Source organism: Orbicella faveolata, unplaced genomic scaffold (assembly GCF_042242905.1).
Source record: "Orbicella faveolata isolate gen_17 unplaced genomic scaffold, um_ofav_v1 contig_24, whole genome shotgun sequence".
In the NCBI taxonomy this organism is placed as follows: Eukaryota; Metazoa; Cnidaria; class Anthozoa; order Scleractinia; family Merulinidae; genus Orbicella; species Orbicella faveolata.
In genome coordinates this window covers 7,434,276-7,459,084 of record NW_028301552.1, presented here as the reverse complement: position 1 = coordinate 7,459,084, position 24,809 = coordinate 7,434,276, and the positions used below count along the sequence as shown (strand labels likewise).

The following is a 24,809-nucleotide window of genomic DNA, read 5'->3' as shown; positions in this document are numbered from 1 at the left end:
TAGCCCATTTTAGTATGGGAGCAATTCTCCAACGACAAATAAGTTTCTTTCGATCTTGGCTATTAAGAGCAATTTGATGCTTTTCATCCCTAAAACAACGAAACAAAAACACTTGTACAATCCTAAAAGTAAAAAATTAAGGCATATTCCACTTAATACCACCAGCAGGAATTTGTATTAACAAAAGGTTAATGGCGCAAACAGCCTAAATATCAAGAATGATTTTTATGATTTTGGCTTCACGCTAAACCGGGATTTAGTGTTGGAGCAAGATGTCTCATCCTTTGTCGTCACTGAAGCAACGTTAAGACTGTTAACGCGATGCATCACGCTAGACACGAATTGATTAAGAACGTTTACTGCGCCTTTCAATAACATAATAATAAAACTAACATAATAATAAAGCTCAACCGCAAGCGCGTTTTTCGCTACCGTCAATCAAATTTTCGGCGGCTCCTCCCAGCTTTGGATAATTGCTGAGCGCGCGTTAATCAAATCAAATCGTTGAGCACAGTTCAGACAACATAGTCGGAAGCTGGTAGGAGCCGCAGAACATTTGATTGACGGTAACAAAAAAACCCATTTGTCGGCCGGTTGAGCTTTGAATTTAGAGTCCGCATGTTATTGAAAGGCGCAGTAAAGAGCGCTTGTGAAACTTAGTAATTGGTGAACGTTTTGGCTCTTTGGGTGCAACATTTGAGGAGAAATTGGCTTTCAAAAATGGCAAAAGTTCTTGTTGGGAAAAGCGCTAATATGCTCATACACTCTTTGTAAACTTTTAAGTTTTTAACTCCATGTCGCACAAAAAGAATTCGATTCATCGGGGCTCAAATTCTTTGTGTCGGTTAATCGTGATGTGCTCTTTCATTATTCCGAACTTATCTTTTTGTATCTCCATGAGAAACAGCATCGTTTATGCTACAGCTACAGAGCAAATTTTGTAAACAAAGATTCTCCTATTCCCTTCTCTGCGAAAAGTCCTATGCTGACGAAGAAAAATGAAGACAGCGACATCAGCAAAGATTCGCCTATACAAGTATAATTTGCTGAAATTAACCACATACACGTTAATTTGGTTCCTTTTGCCATTGAGTATAAGTAATTTTTTGAATGCGAGTGCAATTAACATTTTAAATTGCAGGTGAATTTTATAATTCTCTCGAAATTCCAAGAAGCTTTATCCGGGGACAACTTAAAGGAATTTTCAAATACCACGAGGAGTGTAAATCCTTAATTGCGTCAGCGTTCACTCAATTTTTACTATATAAAAGAGAAAATTACAAACGCGGGAGTATTGATTTTTCATGCAGTGCGATAACGATAAATTGTCCATCTCCCCTACGATCACAGTGAAGTTATCATTTTTTTTTTCTTTTTTGCATGGCTTTTAGGATCGGAGACGAAAATTTCTTAGATGAAATATCATTGAGCTATAAATAGAGCGAACCAACAAAAATACGTTCCTAAACAGCCTTGATAGTGAACTTCTTCGATTAAAGTTAGACTCTTTCGAGAAAAAACAAAACAAAAAGAAAGCAGGAAATAATAATAAAAAGCATGCATTTTATGTATTGGAAAATGAGTCAGAAAATAACAAGACTGAGCTCAGCTTTAGCACAGGTTGCCTCTAGCACGGGAACAGACGAAACCAACAGAACGGCGAAGATCAAAACATAAAGCATAGTGACAGGTACCGAAGACTAAATAGGTTATAGTAAATCCCAATGCGACGCTCACGGCTTTTTTTTTTCCTCACAAAAAAAATGAAAGCTTTGAAGTCAATATTTGGCTTGTTTGGAACCCATGGTTTTTATATTTCCGTTTTGTATTTGTAGCCAATGAGATAAGTTCTTATAAATGGGCTGGCTTGATTCTCCGTTAAACTGCAGCGCCAGCATTATTCTCTGTTACTGACAGTAAACAGAAAATTGTCTTTCGGAAAATGGGTAACGAATGTTTTCTCTTTTTTTGGAAAAAGCTAAAATTCCTGCTAGCGCCTTTGTTTTTTTCGGAGAAATATATTAAACGCAGTCATAACTTATTATAAAAATAAACTGGAAAGAATAACGGTTCAAATACCATGCTTAAGGCAACAAACCAGAAAAGAGAAAAGAGAGAAATTCAAAATCCCTGCTGGCGTCCTTTTTCGAGAAATTTTCCATTCAGTCATTATTTTTTTGATGAAAATAAACTAGAGAGAACAAATTTCTCCAACCAGTGCCATGGTTAAGGTAAGGAGAGTTTGTGTTTTGATCTTGGGGTTTGAATCTTCAGTTCATATTTTGATGATTCATTTTTCTCGTTTTCCTGTTTATACGATTTTTAGTTAAGATGTTTAGCAAACGTTTCACTTAAATATAACGTACGTAGCAAGTGCATTTGTGGTTAACCACTGTGAATTAAATTATTCAATAATTTATATATTGGGATATTGATGTCTTGACTATAGTCCTACAGCTTATTATGGCAATATATCTAAATATGGAAAATTAGTGTTCGTGTAAATTTTGGTATTTGAAATTAACACAACTTAAAGCGAATTAAATAAAAGCGAAATTTTAAGATTCCCGTTAATTTTCTAAAGCGTTAATTTCCTGTAGGGATTTTTTCTTTTAATCAGGAGATGGTGCTTTAAATAGGCCTTATTCACGATAACCTCCATGTTTGTTTTTATATTATAATGCAAATCAGGCACGTGATTTCTTAAGGGGCAAACAAGCTAAAATCGGCAAATTTTAGCTGCTTTCTTATCATGTCCGATAATTTTTTTCATGTCCATGCTTTGGTTTCAGTATTCGGGTCAAAATATTCCAAATTTTACAGAGTTTCGGCTCTTTTATAAAAAGGAAACGGTCCGCGCAGTTAATAAGTCAAGTTATCAAGAGACTTTTTTCAAACTTAAATTAATAATAAAATCATTATTTCAAAATTGGCTCCAAAATGCGATTTTGGTACAGATACTTGACCATTTAGACGAGCCGATTTTCAGAAAAATGGGAACCATTTAAATGTTTGCCCCTTGGCGGACAACGTGGCCAATTTGCATTGTAATAAGAAAACCATCATGGCGGCTATCGTGAATATGGGCTATTAATCATGTGCACAATTATTAGACTTCATTTGATATGGAACACTTGGTTGTAATATTCAACGTAATGTTGACGCCAACGCAGCACAACACTTCCACTAATAACCTTGCTGGTTCTTTTCATTTTATATTAAATAACAATTTCCCTAATTAACCAAAGAAACAGAAAAAGAGAAGGATTCTGGTAGTTGTACAGTAGTCAAATGACGCCATCATGCAGATCGCCTATTGTTAGAATATGAAGCATCAGTACTCACAACATTGAACTCTTCTTTGTAACAGTTATTCTGTAAGGAGGGCGGGACGATTTTAATGAGGGTAAAAACTAGTTGATGTTCTAAACTACATTTACAGTATATGTTTTTAAATGTCATTCCATGCGACTTCAAAACGTTTATTATATATCTTACTAAATGTTTTGGTGTGTGGTATCGCTACACTTTTATGACTTGTGGCGTATTTTGACTCGCCCTACGGGTTAGTCAAAATGCAAACAACGAGTAAAAATATAAAGCGATACTGCAAACCAAAACATCTGATAAGGGATTTATTATCCAACTGCTATAGTAAATAAGTTTATCAATGAAAGAGGAAGAGCGTGACAGTTTTTTTGTGCGCGCGCCAACCTCACCGGCAAACAGGTTTTCTACCGTACAAATAACTGTACAATATCGCTGTATATTTGTGGTATTATTTGGACGGTATTCGCTGCAGTTGGACAATAAATTCGCTATCATTGCACCAAGATGAATCCCATGGCTTTGATGTGTGTCTCTCCATTATCTGGCTGGTATTTTGAAGCTTCGTTTCCACATGTGTTGAAATCTTGAGGACGCCCTCCTGTGCCAAACCCGATTCTGGAGCCACAGGTAAGGCAGCCATTGTCGTCGTCACTAATGATACCAATTCTTGCTTTGGAAAACGTTACGCCGTCACACACAGCATTGAACCCTTCCCTGTTACAGTTGTTTTGCAAAGAGGCCTGTGAACCAATCAGCGTCTTCCACGTGTTACGACTCAGCGAGGTGGCGTGGTATTTCCCTTCAGCGATCAGTGAGTACAGAGAGTTGGCCTGCTTGTTGATAATGGTAAATTTCATTTGTGGACCAATCTTCATACCAAGACAGATCTTGGTGAAGGATGTGTTCCAGTAGGTCGGCAACTTGGTCTCTTTTGAGTCAAACCCTGTCTCCCCTCCAGGAAGGTTGTATTCAATTTTATTACTCCAGTACGCTGTCATAATGAAAGGTGTTCTAAACAAAAGAAAACGACAATACATGTATATTCATATAACATTATGGACCTTACTAAGTTCTTGTTTGAAATAGATATTTATTTATATATTTTTTTGTATATTTATTGACACGGAACAAAACAGTTGTTTTGAAAGCAACTGGTCAGTATAGGCTTTTACCATTTGATCACCACGATCGCTGCAAGAGATTGGGGAGCAGGGAAGGTGCAGTGGTACGAAGCAAACGTTTCTGGCCAACATAAGAAATATTTTATCGGGCACTGAGGTTCATTTTACGAGCTTAACGTCCTTAAAAGCGTTCTTTCTTAAATTCGAGTTCTTGATGGGGGAGCTGTAATCTAATCAATTATCAGTTAAACTTTGGCGATCTGTCAGCCCATCTCTCAGAAGTATTTGACCTTTGCAGCTCTCAGTTTTCTAAGAATTAAGACCTGAAAAATACCACACCTTCTTGCCGTCAATCTTCATGATCGGTGTCCATCCTCCATCTCCACATCCAAAATCTCCCATGTGACAGAGAACAGAAATCGGTTTTGAGTCAACATGGAGCGTAACCAACTGACTCACCCTCCACCTGTTAAATATAAAAATATATTTAAACAATCTGCTCTTAAATCAGGAACTTTCTGTGATCAGTTTTAAGTAATTTGCGCAAAAAATACAATAATTGCTCAAATACTACTGGCTTCAAAAAAACCACAGTTCTGCCCATTTGTATCAGCTTGGCACCTTTTTTTAAAGCCAGAAAATATATGCTAGTTATTAAATAATTAACTATTTAGTTTATCTGTTAGAGTCTCATCTCTCATTGTCCAAGTTTTTTTCGTTTTGTCTCGAGTGGACTCCGATTGCTTGCGTTTTCAGAGTCCGGTTGTGAGCCTCCTCCCATGGTGTAGGTACGGTCTCCGTGCGTGCTTTGAACACTTTTCCCAAAAAGTTTAATAACTCACTTGTGTATTTCATAGAGTTCCTTGCATGTTTTTGCGGCACCTGCAGTAGAAGAATTGGAAAACAAAAGGAGTTTAATTTACAAACAGGTTTGTTTGCCGGTTTTACTTCGTCCCTCCCCAACTAACTACCCCTGGGTCTTCGAGGATACATGTATCATCAACATTACATCATTGTAACGTCTGAAGAAAATCAATGAGATGAGTAGGAGTTTAAATTTGTGCGATCGATGTTTACATTACGAACATAACTGGATGGGAAAAAAAAATATCTCGGAATACTGAAAACCCATAAGATTTTCTCCCGTGTGTTAACTGCTTAATTATTTAGTTACTAGTTAAGTCATTAATTTATTATTTAATTCATTATTTTAATTTACCTTTACGACAGTTTGTTCCTGCGAATCCAGGGCGACAGATACAACGATATCCTTTGCTAGTGAATCCAGCCTGACAGGTTCCATTGTTAAAACATGGGCTGCTGCTACAGGGATTCTGTTAGGAGAAAAAGTCGAGATATCTTCTACTAGACTGATTTTCAAAGTGCATAAGAGGGTTCTTGTCTCTGAAGAAGGTTGTAAAAAGTTTCAAATATGCATTGAACGTCTACCGCACACAGCAAATAACAAATTGGAAGGAGTTCAAAGAACTAAGATAACCTTAGAATACTGGCATTTTAACTGTAAAACTCTTATTTTACAAATTTCCATCGTGGGCTTTCTTTTTTCACGGTAATTAATCGGGAGTATTTTGTATGACATTACCTCGATAGCAAGATAGGTAAAAGCCTGTTTGTTTACAAGAGAATTTGCAAACCGGTTATCATCTGTAGCGTTGTTCAACTCGCATTTGTGTTTTCCTTCCTCCAATGGTCCTAAATTGATGGACACACAGTTGGGCTCCATATAGCACATCAAGCGACAGCTCCCCTCATTGGGCACTGCCACACTTTTGATCATGTGGTTCTTCATTGCCTTTTTTGCAACTGGTTCCTTGAATGTGATGTTGCGACGTTCATCGTCTAAAAAAGAATGAAAGAAATTAAAAATTAAGTTTCAAAAATTAGTTGCAAACAAAACAGGATGGTCTTTCTGAGTACAATATTGTTCTTCGTTTGAATTATTTGAAATATTGAAACGATTTATTTGAAACGCTGGCAAAGGTGACAATGCAGAAAGTTTCACTAGAGCATATTTCATGTTTTGCCTACGAAAGCAATTTAGCAGGAAAAGCCCAGTCGACCCTGTGCTTGAATAGACCAGAGAAATTCAGGCTTTGTAAGACCATCTACTCGAAGACTCACTATAATAAGACAATAAAAAACAAGCTAGGAGAGCATGCTTACCAGAGGAACCACAACATAACGAGAAAATGATTCCAAGTGAGATATAAAGGATGTAAGTGTAGATTGCAAATTTGCGCTTAAACTGAATCGCCTGAAAAGAACCCATCATCTTCTGGAAGATAACTCAAGAGTCTCAGTCCGTTTCAGCAATTTTGCGCTTTTAATTTGACCGCAGTTGTCCTTAGTTTAAAGATTAGTAAGTGTCATAATTCTAAAGGCTGGTTCGCCAATTTTGCCAGTATTGAATAAAGCGATTGGTTGCCAAGATGCTGCAGCGGGTGTTAACGAAAATTGCTAACTATCAACAGCAATTTGGAACGTTGATATTGACAAACTGGTAAGCACTTCATTGCCTTGTTTGCAATTGGTTCCTTGAACACGATGTCGCGACATTCGTCGTCTTTGAACTACACAAATTAAAACTTTATATTAAAAAAATGCAAAAAGCCATAGTCTACGTGGATTTCTCTTCTCTGAGTACATTTTTTCTGATAGAGGACTGCATATCAGAATTTTTGTTTATAATTTTATTCTGCAATTTTTAACTTTCGTTTCTCTCGCAGCGGCTGGCAATGAAAATTGCTAACTATTAACAGAAATTTGGAATGTTGATATTGACAAATGGGTAAGCATTTGATTGCCTTGTTTGCAACTGGTTCCTTGAACACAATGTCGCGACATTTGTCGTCTTTGAAATACACGAAATACATAAATTAAAACTTATAATTAAAAAAAAATGCAAAAGGTATAGACTATGTGGATTTCTCTTCTCTAAGTACATTTTTTTTGTGATAGAGTACTGCATATCAGAATTTTTGTTTATTATTTTATTCGCCAATTTTTACTTTCGTTTCTCCCCCAAAATTGTTTGGATTTCAAAGCCTTTACAAGCTGCACGGTGTTCTTCCCGTGTTGTGTTTATGCCAGCATTAAAACTGTAGTTTTCGTCGTTGAATTATTGACTATCTATTAGTCCCACATAACTCAATGGACACATAACATCGAATAGGTTAATATTCAAAGTAAACCTGTCTTCACGGAATGTGGCTATATATATATATTTTCAGAATAACGGCATACTCCATAGTTCCTGACGTGCACAACACTCGGCGCTCTTGTCGGTCACTATCATCTGAGATATGGGAGCATGCAGAGGGCAATGCAGAATCAAACATTTATTGGAGCACATTTAATGCATAGCATACGAAATCATTTCTTCAGGGATATGAAAGACCCGCAGTCTTCTACTTTAGTTGCATGGACCAGTGAAGATGACCGAAATTCGGCTCGTGTAAAACCATGAAAGACTCAATCAAGACAATAAGTAACAGACATGGTAAGGACTTACCAGAGCAAGCGCAACATAACGAGAAAATGATCGCAAATGGAATGTAAAGGATGTAGACCGTGACTGCAGATTTAGGCTTGAAGTGAATTTTCGCCGAAGAAGACATCATCTTCTGCAGCTTGAGAGTCTCAGCTAATTTCTGCTTTATTCCGCAGATGTTCTTGTTTCAGAGAATGTTAATGAAAGCTTTTAATGGTTCAATACCTTGTATTGACTGAATTGAGCAAAGCAATTGGTATATAAATAACTGCGCTGTAGTCTATGACGAGCGACAGGTGAAAATCAACTAATTGATAGCTCTAGAAAAAACGGCAATTTGGAAAGTTGACCTTAACGGACGTTTCGTTGTTAACTTTTTTTCTCTGTAGGGTGAAATACCAAAAATACAGACCAAATTATTTTAATATGGCTGGTGACATAGAATTAATCCTTAATTTAAAATTTTACATGTGAAATTACAAAATATAATTTCCATGGCAACGTTTGATGCGAAATTTCTCGATACAATAAACACTCAAAAACCCACGATCGTAAGCGTAATTTATCACCCATGATATTAAAAAAGGTTATTAAGTAGTATGCTCGTAAAAATTAAGAAATAATTTTACTGGCTCTTTGTCAAAATTCCCTCGCCCTAAGGTGAGAGAAATTATAAGAATTTTGATAAACGCGCGTCACTCACGGTCATTTCACTCGTCACCAGCCGTAAAATTATGACACTCAGGAATCCTCAATTTTCCGTAACCATGGTAACCTGTACATTCAGATGGCTGTCTTAATACTCTGAAGTATTGTGACAATCAACAACATCTAGAAAGAAATTTCTCCTCGATCTTCGTTTTCTTTAATTGCTTGCATGAAATGTTTCGACAAAAGTTGGCTTCTATGTATTTTGGGTACTCGGGTTGTCCTTCGTTGTTTTAACGAGGTTAACATTATTCAGTGTAAGGGGAGGAAAAAACATGGCCGCACGTATTCTTTATTTGTTCTTCGTATCTCGCCGAAACACTAAGCGGTAAATTGACTCTTAACCACTAATAACCACTTTTAGCATCGTCTGGTACACTCTAAATGGCTTTTACGCTGTTTGTAGGGCAAGGTTTCCTCTAAACAGCTACATCTGTTTCAACCGAATTCCACAGGGGTTTTAATCTGAGCGGTAGAATAATAAGTGGGATAACTTAAAAAGAATTCTGAAAAACATATCAATTTCGCTGCAATTCCAACGACGGATAGCCATTTCATAAACCTGAGGCCCCGTCCACACTTATCCGGATATTTTTGAATCCGCAACTTTTTCTTTCCGGACACGGTTTCTGTCCACACACATCCGGCGAATTCGGCAGCGAATCCGGATGTTTTTGTATTACCTCCAGAGATGAAAAAAAAAAAAAATCCGCAAAGAATCCGATATTGTGTGGAGGGTGAGTCCGGATATTTTGGAGCCCGATGACGTAGCAAAATCGTGTCCAGTCTCTTATCGAACAATTCTTGGGTTTCACGTGACGTCACAAGCTTTGCTCAAATCAGTGTCCGCCATGTTTGTGTCCCTCGGGTGTCAAATTTATGCTAATAATAGTCCATTTCTACAGTGACGCTTCTCTATTATTGCTCTATTATTTCGCCAACTACATGAATATCCAGAAAGAAAAAAACGATAAAAGTACCGGGCATTCATCTAAAGGTATCCCAGTGCTCTCTGAGTATGCCAAAAGCTTAGAGAGTCGAGTAAAGGAAAGATATTCGCAAAAGGTCTCGGTCATCGGTGATGACCCCGCAAGCATAATTATAACAGCCGAGCAGTTCAGCCTAGAATGCTTGCCTCCTGTGAAATTCTCGGACTTGCTGAGTTGCCTCGTTCTTGAGACCGGCTTCTACGCCAACAAGCAGTTCCAGAGTCTGGAGACGTTTAATCAAATGGTGTCGGGATTCGTACAGTTTGTACCCTCAGTTGTAGGCAAAGTAATCGCCGGCAAGTATGTCGTGAGAGCACGTGTTCGGCATTCACAGCGTATAAATGATCCTTTAGTGAACATTTGGGTCATTTCCGAAAACGATGGGACTATTTTGTCTGGGACTATGGGATGGGACTATTTTTCTCAGCCCCTTTGGGATTCAAGGCTAGACTGGGTGAGTCATGCTCACATATCATGTTTTATTTTATTTAGAGGCAACTACACGAATTCATGGCAAGCTCGCTTGCACACAGATAAAATACTCATGGATTTTGCCGACATATGTCAACGAAGTGCCGGATGCGAGGGCTAAGAACATCGATTTTTCATCGGCTAACAAGCTCAAAGAAAAGCTCAACCAGAAAATTGAGGATCTAAAACAGCCGCAAGCCTCGAACCATGCAGCAGCTTCCAGTTCTGGAACTGCATCAGCCGGCGCCTCAGCGCATGCAGCGCATGCATCGGTGCCTTCCAAAGAAGAAATGGTTCAGCTTTATGCCAAACTCAACCAGTGCAAAATTAAAGCAGTAGCTTTAACTTTAATTGATCCTTTTGCTGACCAGTTTATCGACCAAAGCCGCTCTGTTCCGGTAGTTTTAGAGCGAAGCGTTTGCTACAAACTCGTTCACTCTCTAACACTCTGTTGTTTGTAGCGTCGTCGTGACTCACCGGAGAAATCCACTCGTTTCTCCTCCTAGTAGTGAGTTCCTCCTGTTCTTCCCCTTGATTTGTAATAATCTTAGGTATGAGAAAAAACCCTAAGCCTTTATGATGTCCACTTTTGCTCGAACAGCCAAAAAAACGCATAAAACCATCTCTTCCTTCTCACATGAACTCTCCTTTGGATAAGGTTTGTTTACGCTTGAGGGACACCAAGATGGCGGATAGTAACCGTTGCTAAGCTATTGGTCACGTGGGTGAAACCCAAGAATAAGCCAATATGGCTGCACAACGTGTAGGCCTAGCTTCGGAATCGACAGATGAGCACGACGAAACCGAAGAATTCTTGGAAATAGATTTTACAGATTGGGCCAGTTGCTGCTGAACTTGTACGCTCTCCTTCACCGCGATTTCATCCGCTATAGTCACCTCCAAGGCTTGTTGAAATGTGCGATCTTTACTTAGGAGCTTTTAAGGGTCGCTGGATTTCCAATGCTGCAGACGAAAAAAAAAAATTGCAAGTCAACGCCAGATGTCTCGAACGGGCGATGTAAACAGAGACGGTTTCGTTTTCTTCTTGACAGCAATGTTGGAATCTATAGGTGTTCGGGACAATTCACAGAATATTTTCAACACGTAGTCGTAAAAACGCAAAGCTTTAATCGCGATGCTCGAGGTACAGACATCTCCACGGCTTGTCAACTTGATCTACGCCTACGGTAAAAAATTGAACAAGAAAAAACCTAAATTAAGAATACTGTGAAACTGTGAAACTTATACTTACATGTTCTGTGCGGTTTCGACAAGAAAAGTACAAAACTGTAGCAAAAAACAGCACTGTGAAAGCAATCCGCCCTACACGAAACTCTTTCAAAGACAAACCATGTGCGACTGAGTCACGTGATTCAACACAGTCCGACCAGCTGTGCACACTTCGACCCTAAACGAGTGTCAGCTTATAACAGACCTAGATCAATTTCAGTTTATCAGGTTCGGCCGCTAGTCGGCCTCAACATCAGGATTCTGCGACTACAAATCGTTTAGGTTTAAAATGCTGCTGTAGTAACTCACATAGCTGCTCGAATTTGTTGTCTTTCGGATTCACCGGACTGCACAAGTCACGAAGAACGCTGCAAGTCTTCTTGTCGATCACAGAAATTGTTACGGCCACCTCATTCTTTTCTGCTGCACCGATAACTGCTTCCGATGCACTGGTTGGATAACTTCTAATGTCGTTTGCAACAAAGAACTGATCAAGTCGCTGCGAGTAAACTGTAACTCTCTCGGTCGTAGGATCAAATTTTCCAATGGCACCTAATTAACGGCGAAGCCACGGCGGCGACTACCCTGGGTGCCAGAGGTTTTTCTTGCGAGGTTTCCGGTGTCGCTCATACCTCATGATCAGAACAGAATTTCCATCTGCCGCGTGCGCGAAAAAACCTGTGGAACCCAGGGTAGGCGGCGACAACCACAAGCGTGAAAACACGAAACAGCGATGTTAACAATGTTAGAAGGAATCATGCGTTATACAAGTAATCCAGAAAGTAAGCAAAGTAACATCTATCGCATCCTCGTCACCAAATATTATAAACAGGGAAACGGAACCGTTCGAATAAGCGAACGAGAATGAGCAACACACGCAAAACAACACTCTTTTAATACACGTGTCAGGCCAAGCACATGCGCATTACAAACTCAAGAGGTCCTATGACGTAACAAGAATCTATGATATAACAGTACCCTTAGGAGACCATGGCCAATCGCACGTTTAATGTTATTATTAAATCCATTTTGAAATCACTGGCTATCCTTGCAATCTGATTGGCTCTCAATGGTGCGATTTATTCACAAATCGCACTATTTTTTGCTCTAAATCGCATCTTTTTCTCAGCCATTGAGAATGGGACAGTAAAACAAAACAACAAATCAGATTTCAATATTAGTTTAAAGTAAACAATAAAATTTCAGGAAAATGAAAGGCAAAAAGCCATTGTGTGGATAATTTAGCAACTAGTATTGCCAAAACTCTGTTGTTATTGCGTGTTTTTTTCCAAAAAACTTGACGAATGTAATTAATTACAGTTTCTAAATGACGATCATGATCAGCTCCTTCAGGCTGAACACCAACTTTAATGGAAGTTTCCAACTTTCAGTGTCCATTTTGACGAATATTTTGGCGATTTTTCTTCAACATCTGCTCAAAATCCGTATGATACCGAGTCCAGTAAAACATAAACAAACGAAAACCACTCAACAACAAATTCAGGGCCATCTCAAGAAGGTAGATGTTTCCAGGTTTCTGGTAGTTTCAAACGAAGCAACAAAAGAGCTCAACTCTGTCGCTGTGAATAAACATAGTCAAAATACGTCCCGCTCCACAAAACAGTGAATGAATGAACGTCTTACGAAGCTGGTGTTAGTCCCGCCATCTTGGAAATATCTTGAAACAAATGGCGCCGCAAGAACTTGACAAGGTCCTGAGTATTGAGTCCTTCGCCGAGGTCACAAAAAGAAACGGAGATGATAACGAGCTGGACTCCCTTAAAATCATGCCATTAAACGGTATGAAAGAAAAAAAACGTACCATCCACTGGGCATCGTGCACTCGAGGGAGTTTCACAACTCAAAAGTAATCCATCGCAGAATTACGCAGGATGCACCTTCAAATTCCTTCTCCAAAGACAATGAAAAGTCTCAGCCTCAACCACAGAAGAAAGAAAGACCTTCCATCATTGATTCAACCGACGAGAATTGAACTTTTATACCTGAAAGCAGACTATTTTCGTTCTGACTTCAAAACCGCTTGTTTCTTTGTCATGCTCGGATGAGTTTTCGTCACATGACATCGTTTTGCATACTAAATGAGACGTAAAGGCGTTTCCGGTTCCGCTTTTTTTTTTTAACAAACCGGCTACTGGAACAATACACCAAAAGTCTAAAAATTAAGGCGATAAAATTGTGCGATTTCAAAATGGATCTAATAAAGTGGCAATTGAACTTCATGTCGTGCAATTTTGATCTGAAATCATACTTGTGATTTCAAATCGAACTCGCGCTGCGTGCTCGTTCGATTTTGAAATCACGCGTATGATTTCAGACCAAATTGCACTCCACTCAGTTCAATTACCATTATTAATTCCCCTTCAAAACTCTGATAATATCTTCTATAGATTCTGTCGCTACGGCATCAGACTTCATGTGAAATACGACTTTTTAAAATGCTTCAATAAGACTCCTTTGTCATTTTTGCCTCTGCAAGCCTGGAAGATGTTACACGTCAGTCGTTTTTTACCTTGGGTCACGCCAGAGATACGCCATCTGACAGCTCTGAGATACAAAATTCTCTTAAAAGCCAAACAAACAAACAACGATGGTCTTTGGTCTAATTATCACAGGTTAAGGAACAAGGTCATCCATGAAATCCGGTTTGCTAAGAGAGTATACTACATAGATTTTTTTGGTGAGATAAAAGATTGCAAGTCATAGTGGATGATAGTTAAGGCCGCTGCTTATAGTCAAGCGTCACAACCAACCAATACTGGGAATCAGGAGACCAGATGGGAAATTAGAAACTTCTGATCATGGGATAGCGCAAGTTCTTCATTTACATTTCTCCACTGTAGGGGAAGAGTTGTCAAGTGACCTCCCGCTTGCAGCCAAGAGCACCGTTGTACCCACGTCACCCGTGTAATGCCTCACGCGGGTATTACTGACAGTCTGAAACAACTGAAGTCTGCTAAGGCCTGTGGTCGTCTCGTACCAAAACTACTTAAACACGCAAGCAAAACGCTGATTCCATCATTGCAAGAGAAGATCATTGTTATCTCTCTATTCTAAAAGTGCTGTGTGTGATTCTGTTCCTGCTTCGTAGAAGTCTGCCATAACTTTTACCTCTTTTTCTCGAGGGTAGGAACGTAACATATTGGAAGCAGGAGTGTTATCAGATCTGTCAAGTTTAAGCTGGTTGGCTAGCTGTTGGGTAGGTTTAGGGGTATGGGTAGGGGAAAGGATTATGAGTAAAAGTTCACTTTTTTTTTTCAGATATTCTTACCATTCTTTATTAGTATGACTGTTTTTGAGTCCGCAGTTTTGTAGGTTTGTTTAATCATAATTTCGAAGATGATGGCTTTAACATGCTTCTGTATGAAAACACTTATGGAGGTGCAATACATGCTTATATAATAATTTACGTTTTATTGTCACGGTGTTAGTGTTCTGAAAGTTACAACGTGTTCGAAAGCCTTAAAATCCCAACCACGGTCTCAAAAAACTCTAAAAAAACAGGTTCGGGGAGAATAATTAAAACTTAAAATAGTAAGGTTTAAAAACTGCTGAAAGTTTTTGATGCCATTGGGTTTTAATTAAATGCGATAAAAACTCTAACAATGGCAAAGGATTATTATTTTGTTGTAGGATCAGAGTGAATTAGGACCGTTTGAGTGCATATTTAATATATTATTTTGCTTATCAATGTACCAAGTTTCTATGCGAGTTTATTCTCACTGCACCGGGATGTAACCCATGGCTTTGATGTGTTTTTTTCCATTGTCAGGGCCTGCAATAGCAGTGTTTCCACTGGTGTTGGTGTCATCAGGATACCCTCCTGTGCCAAACCCGAAAGAAAAAAAAAACAAACAAACAAAAGGAAACAAAACAAAAAAATAAATAAATAAAAAAAATAACACAACCTACTGACACAGTACTAAGATCAATCTGTCGAAATCCTTTTAGTTTCTAGTTTGCAATTTTCTGTTTTTCTATCTTCTACAGGTCAGTCAAAAGTTTCTATGTCAGTTTCTTCTCACTGCACTAAGATGTAACCCATGGCTTTGATGCTTTTGTCTCCATTGTCAGGACGTAAAGAGGCAGTGTTTCCACAGGTGTTGGAGTCATCAGGATGCCCTCCTGTACCAAACCCGATTCTTGAGTTGCAACTGGCACAATCATTTTGTTGGTTGCCAAGAATACCAATTCGTGCTTTGGAATTAGAGGCTCTGGAACCAACAGCATTGAACCCTTCTTTGTTACAGTAGAGCTGCAAGGAGGCCTGTGAGCCAATCAGTGACTTCCACGTGTTACGACCCAGTGAGGTTTTGTGGTATTGCCCTTCAGCTATCAGTGAGTACAGAGAGTTGGCCTGCTTGTTGATGACGATGAAGTTAATTTGATTGCCGACCCTTATACCAAGACAGATCTTGGAGAAAGATGTGTTCCAGTAGGTCGGTAACTTGGTCTCTTGTGAGTCGAACCCAGTCTCCCCTCCAGGAAGTTTGTATTCAATTTTGTCACTCCAGTACTCTGAGTCATAATGAAATGTGCTCTGAGGAGAAATAGAAGAAAATAAACTTCCCAAAACCTGTTTCTATTAAATGGAATTTACCAGACTAGAGATAACTTAAACAGTTTATACATGTGATGCATGGCTTAAAAGCGGTTGACGAAACAACTGAATATTGTGGATTGAGTTTTGAAAGCCTTGGCTTACAGTTATAATATACCTTGCTGCCGTCAATCTTCATGACAGGTGTCCATCCTCCATCTCCACATCCAAAATCTCCCATGTGACAGAGAACAGAAACTGGTTTTGAGTCAACGTGGAGCGTAACCAGCTGACTCACCCTCGAGCTGTCAAATACAAAAATATCTCTCAACAGGCTGCCTTTAAATCGGCAATCTTCTGTGATTAGGCTTAAGTAATTTGCGCTTTTGATTTTTAGACTGTAAAGGTCACAGGAAATCAAATAGTTACACAAATACTCTTGGCTCTAAGATCCAAGAGTGTGCCCTTTTGTTTCAGCTTACGACCTTTTTTAAAGCGAGAAAATGTATTCTACTTATTAAATAATTAACTATCTCTTAGAGTCCCATCCCTCAATGTTCAAGTTTCTTTTTGGTCTGTAGTGGACTCCATTTCCAGCCGTTTTCGTAGTCCTGTTGTGAGCCTTCCTCCATGGTGTGGGTGCGGCCTTCCTTGCGTGCTTTGAACACTTTTCCTGAAAGGTAGCTAACAGTTTAATGACTTACTTGTGTAGTTCATAGAATTCCTTGCATGTTTTTGGGGGACCTACAGTAGAAGAATTAGAAAACAAAACAACTGACTGAAAAGTATTTTAATTAACAAACAGGTTTGTTTGCCGGTTTTTCTTCGTCCATCCTTAATTAACTAATCATGGGTCTTCTAGGATACACGCATAGTGACCACTGCATCGTTTTAACTTTTCAAGCAAATTAATAAGATGAGAAGGAGCTAGAGTTTGTGCAATCGGTGTTCACATCAGAAACATAATTCTATGGGAAAGGACAATATATTTTGGAAAACTGAAAACTCATAAGATCTTCCCCTGTGTGTTAAATGGATTAATTAATTTATCTATTGTATTATTTCATTAATTATTTCAATTTACCTTTACGACAGTTTGTTCCTGTGAATCCAGGGCGACAGATACAGCGATATCCTTTGCTAGTAAATCCAGCTTGACAGGTTCCATTGTTCAAACATGGGCGGCTGCTACAGGGATTCTGTTAGGAGAAAAAGTCGAGATATCTTCTATTAGACTGATTTTCAAAGTGCATGAGAAGGTTCTGGTCTCTGAAGCAGGTTGCAAAAAGTTTTAAATAGACAATGAACGTCTACCGCGCACAGCAAATACCAAATTGGAAGGAGTTCAAAGAAGTAAGGTAACCTTAGAATACTGGGATTTTAACTAGCAAACTTTTATTTTAGAAATTTGTATTGTGGGCTTTCTTTCAGTTGACTGTAATTAATCGGGAGTATTTTGTATGACATTATCTCGATAGCAAGATAGGTAAAAGCCGGTTTAATTACAAGAGAATTTGCAAACTGTTTTTCATCTGTAGCGTCGTTCAACTCGCACTTGTGTTTTCCACCCTTCAATGGTCCTAAATTGATGGACACACAATTGGGCTCCATATAGCACATCAAGCGACAACTTCCTTCACTGGGCACCTCTTCACTCTTGATCACGTGGTTCTTCATTGCCTTGTTTGCAACTGGTTCCTTGAATATAATGTCGCGACATTCATCGTCTAAAAAAGAATTAAAGAAATTAAAAATTAAGTTTTAAACATTAATTGCAAACAAAACAGGATGGTCTTTCTAAGTGCAATATTTTCTGAGGAAAGACTGCGTATCTGAATTCCGTTGAACATTTAATTGTTGTTTTTTTTTAATTACATTTTTTCCTTTATTTCGCCATACATATTGCTTACATATACTGCATGATTTACTTTCTAAATTTTTATTATGCCGATATTCATATATAATACTGTTCTTCGTTTGAATTATTTGACATATAACATCAAGGGTAGTAATCGATTTTTGACTGTTGTCATCATTTGAGATTCTGGAAGAGGTGATGATGCAAAAAGTTTCTCTAGAGCATATTTATAGTTGGCCTACAAAAGCAATTCGACAGGAAAAGCCCAGTCAACGCTGCACTTTATGCAGACAAATTCAGGCTCCGTAAAACCATCTATTCCGAAAATCCAGCAAACAAAGTAGGAGAGTATGTGTACCAGAGCAACCACAACATATTGAGGAAATGATTCCAAGTGAAATACAAATGATGTAAAGGTTGATTGCAAATTTATGCTTAAACTGAATCTCCAGTGAAGAAGCCATCATCTTCTGGATAATAAATTGAGAGTCTCAGGGATTTTCAGTAAGTTTCTGCCTTTAATTTGACAGCAGATGGTCTTGTGTTTAAGCTTAGTAATGTCATAGTCTAATGGGTGGTTTTCATATATTGACAGTATTGAATGAAGTGGTTGGTTGCTAAGATGCTGTAGCGGGTGGCAATGAAAATTAGCTAAGTGTCAACTTAAAGAACGGGACAAAAAACGTAGACAAAAAAACGGCCCTGGCACAACAGCCGAAAAATAAATTATGCTATAACTATTTACACCATGGCAATTAACAAGTGTAAAACAGCGACTGTCTTCACGCTCCTCAATTTATCAAGAACTTCTTGAATACTCTTGAAGAGACGAGCCTTTCCTCTCGAAGCGCCCTTCCTGTTTGTCAATACTTTAGACAAACGAACAAGCAGTGCTTCATGTTTATTTCTATCTTTCAGATTATCTTTCTTGCCTTTGAACCTCTTTGAAACAAATCCCACATTAGCCATTAACTCTCACAAGCTCTGCATGTAGATATCACGATTACAGGGATCAGACACCACTATATGAAATACGACTTCAGTTGATATAAATCCTCCTCGTCTTAACCTCTGTGAGCGAGGATCTTCTCGTTTTTGTTGTTCTTAGTCATAATTGACATAATGTTCTCGCCTGAATTTTCTCTTCCTTTGCAAGTCTTGAATAAGTCATATTCATCCCAATAATTCTGTCTAATATCAGTCAGGAAAAAGGTCGAATGGTTTTGCTATCTCTAATTTTCACCGATTGTCGAATCGGTATGAGAAAATGGTGCCAAAAAGGCTTATTTTCCATCTAATTTTGTTTTTTCCTACTACCATTAAATTGAAAGGGTTTGCTCCAAAAACATTAACATTCCTTACAACGTGCGGGGGGGCGGGGGGTGGCATAGGCCAAGTGATAAGCCCGTACGAGTTGTCATCAGAGCCGCTAAATTACGACCTGTTGGGTTGGGTGAGTACTTGGACGAGTGACGGAGTTGGTAATGGAATGGGAAATAAAAATTAAAATGTACCCACCCCCTTTAGAGTAGGAGCAAGAGCTGTAATGAAGTAAGAGTAATATATGAAATCAAGCGGCTGTTTTGTCACTGTTTGACAGCCATTTTGACAATTTATTTATGGTTTTTCTTCTCGCTCCTGACAGAAGGGTTACGTGAATAAAATGCCGTGATTGCAATAACTTCGCCTCACCAGGGAACACAGTTATGTTCTAAGTAGTGAATATATGTCAAATTAAAAATATTTTAGCTTTTACGCTCTAAACAATGTTTATCATTGAAAGCTACATCCAAAATGCTTTCAAGACAATTTTTTAAACTCTGTTTTGGTGTCCTTGTCACTGCACCAGAATGTAACCAAGGGCTTTGAGGTGTTTGTCTCCATTATCTGATGAGTGCCTAGCGACGTTTCCACACGTGTTGATATCATCAGGATACCCTCCTGTTCCGAATCTGATTCTGGAATCACAAGAATTGCAGTCGTTTTCATTATTTCCACGATGCGGATTCTTGCCTTACCAAGAGCAACGTTAAATCCTTCCTTGTTGCAGCTCCGCTTTAAGGAGGCCTGAGATATAATCAGCATCTTCCACATGTTGCAGCCGAGAAAGGTGGCGCGGTATTGCCCGTCAGCGATCAGTGAGGACAGAGAGTTGCCTTGCTTATTGATGACAATGAAGTTAATCTGTTGGCCGATCTTCATACCAAGACAGATCTTGGTGAAGGATGTGTTCCGGTAGGTCGGTAACTTGGTCTCTTGTGCATCAAACCCAGTCTCCCCTCCGGGAAGGTTGTATTCGCTTTTAACGCTCCAGTACCCTGAGTCATAATGGTGTTCTGAAAAGAAAAATAGCGTATTTCTTTATTTATAGACAAGAAACAAACTCTTGTCGGAAAGCGAATGACCAGTACAGGCTCTTTACCATATGATCACCGCCTGGGGTGATCACTCGCCCCCCACCAATGTGGCCCAGGACGATTCTGGCCCAGTGTCTTATGTGGGTTGAGGTCGTTGTTTGTTCTGGACTTACTTCAAGGGTTTTTCTCCGAGTTTTCCGGTTTTCCTCCATCCACAAAAAACAAACAAACAAACAAACAATTCCAAATTATAATTCCACCGGGATAGAGCACCCGCATAAAAACCACTTAAGAAGGTTGTGGCATCCTATCTAAATATTATAATTAATTAATCAGTCAATCAATCAATCAACAAACCAACCAAGAAACCAACCAACCAATGAACCAATCAATCAATCAATCAATTAAGCAAGCAGTCAATTAATCAATCAATCAGTTTATTTATTTATTCATTTCCTAATTTATCTATTCAATCGTTTATTTATTTATCTATTTATTTACGAAGTTGTTGTTACGAAAAGAATAACAAAACAACGCAACAATCAATAAAAAAACAACAAAACGTATTATTGATTTGTTAATATTCATGCAATGTTCCCCACCTTAATGGAAAAGTGATGTGAACTCTTGTTTCCGTCATACTCTGTGGAGTTTCTGTATTTATCAGAAGACAGCAGCTCCCACTAAAATTCTCCGTTAGCTCCTTTGAAGGCGGCCATGTTCACAGAAAGGCACGAAGGACTGCTGAGGCATTCAAAGGTGCAATCGAATATGTCGTACACGGTGAATGTTCAAACTTGAGACACATTCAGATAATGGAACTCGTCTTTTACAAATGTATGTTATCGGACACTTTGTAAAGTTGAGTAGGTATCCTCAGGATGGGGCAAAATGTTTGACTTTGTGTAGGAAGAATGGAATGTCAGACTCCAAGACTAAATGACAAATTTATCGACTGCAGTATTCGCTATTTTAAATTGACAAAACACCTCGGGACTCATCAGTTGTTGTGTTCGATATGAAAGAACGAAACAACGTAACACTTGCTGGCGTTTGTGATTTCACAATAAACTAAAACCTAGCCCTTTTCAGTATGGGAGCAATTCTCCAACGACAAATAAGTTTCTTTCGATCTTTGCTATTAAGAGCAATTCGATGCTCTTTATCCCTAAAACAACGAAACAAAAACACTTGTGCAATCCTGAAAGTAAAAAATTAAGGCATATTTCACTTAGTACCACCAGCAGGAATTTTTATTTACAAAGGGTTAATGGCGCAAACAGCCTAAATATCACGAACGATTTTTATGATTTTGGCTTCACGCTAAACCGGGATTTAGTGTTGGAGCAAGATGTCTCATCCTTTGTCGTCACTGAAGCAACGTTAAGACTGTTAACACGATGCATAACGCTAGACACGAATTGACTCAAAATGTTGTAACTCCACGTCGCACAAAAAGAATTCGATTCATCGGGGTTCAAATTCTTTGTGACGGTTATTCGTGCTGTGCTCTTTCAATATTCCGAACTTATGTTTTGTATCTCCATGAGAAACAGCATCGCTTATGCTACAGCTACTGAGCAAATTTTGTAAACAAAGATTCTCCTATTCCGTTCTCATCGAAAAGTCCTATGTTGATGAAGAAAAATGAAAACAGCGACATCAGCAAAGATTCGCCTATACAAATATAATTTGCTGAAATTAACCACATACACGTTAATTTGGTTCCTTTTGCCATTGAGTATAAGTAATTTTTTGAGTGCGAGTGCAATTAACATTTTAAATTGCAGGTGAATTTTAGAATTCTCTCGAAATTGCACGAACCTTTATCCGGGAACAACTTAAAGGAATTTTCAAATACCACGAGGAGTGTAAACGCCTAATTGTGTCAGCGTTCTCTCAATTACTCTTCCATTATATAAAAGAGAATTTTTACTATATAAAAGAGAAAATTACGAACGCGCGAGTATCAATTTTTCCTGCAGTGCGATAACGATAAATTGTCCATCTCCCCTACGATCACAGTGAAGTTATCATTTTTTTTTTCTTTTTTGCATGGCTTTTAGGATCGGAGAAGAAAATTTCTTAGATGAAATATCATTGAGCTATAAATCAAGCGAACCAACAAAAATACGTTCCTAAACAGCCTTGATAGTGAACTTCTTCGATCAAAGTTAGACTCTTGCGAGAAAAAAAAAAAAAGCAGGATATAATAATAAAAAGCATGCATTTTTATATATTGGAAAGTGAGTCAGAAAATAACAAGACTGAGCTCACCTTTAGCACAGGTTGCCTCTTGCACGAGAACAGACGAAACCAACAGAACGGCGAAGATCAAAACATAAAGCATAGTGTCAGGTACCGAAGGCTAAAAATGCTATAGTAAATCCCAATGCGACGCTCACGGCTTTTCTTTTCCCTCACAAAAAAGAAAATGAAAGCTTTGAAGTCACTATTTGGCTTGTTTGGAACCCATGGTTTTATATTTCCGTTTTGTATTTGTAGCCAATCAGATAAGCTGTTATAAATGGGCTGGGTTGATTCTCCGTTAAACTGCAGCGCCAGCATTCTTCTCTGTTACTGACAGTAAACAGAAAGTTGCCTTTCGGAAAATGGGTAACGAATGTTTTCTCCTTTTTTTTTTTTTTTTTTTTTTGAAAAAGCTAAAATTCCTGCTAGCGCCTTTGTTTTGTTTTGTTTTGTTTTTTTTTCGAGAAATATATTAAACACAGTCATAACTTATGATGAAAATAAACTGGAAAGAATAACGCTTCAAATATCATGCTTAAGGCAACAAACCAGTAAAGAGAAAAGAGAGGAATTCAAAATCCCTGCTGGCCTCTTTTTTCGACAAATTTTACATTCAGTCATTATCTTTTGATGAAAATAAACCAGAGAGAACAAATTCCTCCAAACAGTGCCATGGTTAAGGTAAAGAGAGTTTGTGTTTTGATATTGGGGTTTGAATCTTCAGTTCATATTTTAATGAGTCATTTTTCTCGTTTTCCTGTTTATACGATTTTTAGTTAAGATGTTTAGTAAACATTTCACTTAAATATAGCGTAGGTAGCAGGTGCATTAGTGGTGAACCACTGCGAATTAAATTATTCAATAATTTATTGGGATATTGATGTCTTGACTATAGTCCTATGGTAACATATCCAATATGGAAAATAAGTGTTCGTGGAAATTAAGGTATTTGAAATTAACACAACTTAAAGCGAATTAAATAAAAGCGAAATTTTAAGATTCCCGTTAATTTTCTAAAGTGTCAATTCCCTGTAGTGTTTTTATTAATCAGGAGATGGTGCTCCAAATAGGCCTTATTCACGATAACCGCCATGTTTGTTTTTACATTTTAATGCAAATCAGGCACGTGATTTCTTAAGGGGCAAACAAGCCAAAATCAACAAATTTCAGCTGGTTTTTTATCATGTCTGATAATTTTTTTCGTGCTCATGATTTGGTTTTAGTATTAGAGTGAATATATTCCAAGTTTTACGGAATTTCGGCACTTTTATAAAAAGAAAACGGCTCGGGAAGTTAATAAGTCAAGTTATCAATAAACTTTTTCAAACTTAAATTAATAATAAAATCATTATCCTAGAACTTGGCTGCCAAATGTGATTTTGGAGCAGATACTTGACCATTTAGCCGAGCCGATTTTCAGAAAAAATGGGAACCATTTAAATGTTTGCCCCTTGACGGACAAAGTGAGTAATTAGCGTTGTAATAAGAAAACTATCCTGGCGGCTATCGTGAGTATGGGTTATTAATCATGTGCACATTATTAGACTTCATTTGATATGGAACATATGCATTTGGTTGTAATATTCAATTTAATGTTGCTTAAAAAAAATTGACGGCCGTAGCGAGTTTATGACGCGGCACTAATAACCTTGCTGGTTCTTTTCATTTCATATTAAATAACAGTTGCCCTAATTAACCTAAGAAACAGAAAAAGAGAAGGATTCTGGTAGTTGTAGTCAAATGACGCCATCATGCAGATCGCCTATTGTTAGAATATGAACCATCAGTACTCATAACATTGAACTCTTCTTTGTAACAGTTCAGCTGTAAGAAGGTCGGTGACAATTTTAACGAGGGTAAAAACTAGTTTATGCTCTACACTATATTTACAGTTTATGTTTTTAAGTCTCATTCCATGCGACTTCAGAACGGTTATTATATATATCTTACTAGATGTTTTGGTGTGTGGTATCGCTGCATATTTTTATGAGTTGTGGCGTATTTTGACTCAGTGCAGAATAAGCAACTATCCACAAATGATTTAGCCCTTTTTTGACTTAGATGCAGTGGTGATCATATGCGTAGAAAGATGGTCACAGATTCCTGGTATTCGACCAATAATAGGTTGACAATAGGCGATGTACATCGGACGTTGTGTAAACAGAAGCAAACTTTACTGCTTTATGTGCGACGAATGGTGAGATAAACACGTCAAATCGGCTTTTTGGACCTGCCTTTTACAGCAAATCAGGTTAGAACATTTCGAAATTATCAGTTCTGTGTCTATTTCAGCTTAATATATGTCAAGTCATGCGGCGCATGCTAAAATATACGTTTAATCCGCAAAGTGAAATTTGACGACGGATGGTCAAATATTTGCATTTTTAACGTACTTTGGAAAGCTCTCGCGTCGCTCCCAATCATTT

The 24,809-nt window shown here is 38.2% G+C and overlaps 1 protein-coding gene and 2 pseudogenes across 2 annotated transcripts; 1 reads left to right on the top strand and 2 right to left on the bottom strand.

The window, feature by feature from the left end:
* Positions 1-3,386: 3,386 nt before the first annotated feature.
* On the bottom strand, positions 3,387-6,306 carry LOC149110176 (uncharacterized; annotated as a pseudogene). The gene is made up of 5 exons (XR_016208146.1): positions 6,055-6,306; positions 5,671-5,785; positions 5,294-5,333; positions 4,791-4,917; positions 3,387-4,341 (listed from the first exon to the last, which is right to left on the bottom strand). The product of XR_016208146.1 is annotated as an uncharacterized LOC149110176 (transcript).
* A 2,615-nt stretch (positions 6,307-8,921) lies between these two features.
* LOC149110175 (uncharacterized) lies at positions 8,922-10,509 on the top strand (annotated as a pseudogene).
* Positions 10,510-14,678: 4,169 nt separating this feature from the next.
* LOC149110174 (putative skeletal organic matrix protein 5) lies at positions 14,679-16,239 on the bottom strand. The gene is made up of 2 exons (XM_089292459.1): positions 16,097-16,239; positions 14,679-15,918 (listed from the first exon to the last, which is right to left on the bottom strand). The coding sequence occupies exons 1-2, from the start codon at positions 16,157-16,159 to the stop codon at positions 15,400-15,402; spliced, it is 582 nt and encodes a 193-aa protein (XP_089148585.1). The 5' UTR covers positions 16,160-16,239; the 3' UTR covers positions 14,679-15,399.
* Between the last annotated feature and the right edge of the window lie 8,570 nt (positions 16,240-24,809).

Excerpts from the sequence above, each read along its gene's own strand:
- LOC149110174 (XM_089292459.1), bottom strand. The coding sequence starts at position 16,159 with ATGGGAGATTTTGGATGTGGAGATGGAGGATGGACACCTGTCATGAAG. Across the intron at positions 15,919-16,096 it reads TGAAGATTGACGGCAGCAAG|AGCACATTTCATTATGACTC; the intron begins GTATATTATAAC and ends ATTTCTCCTCAG.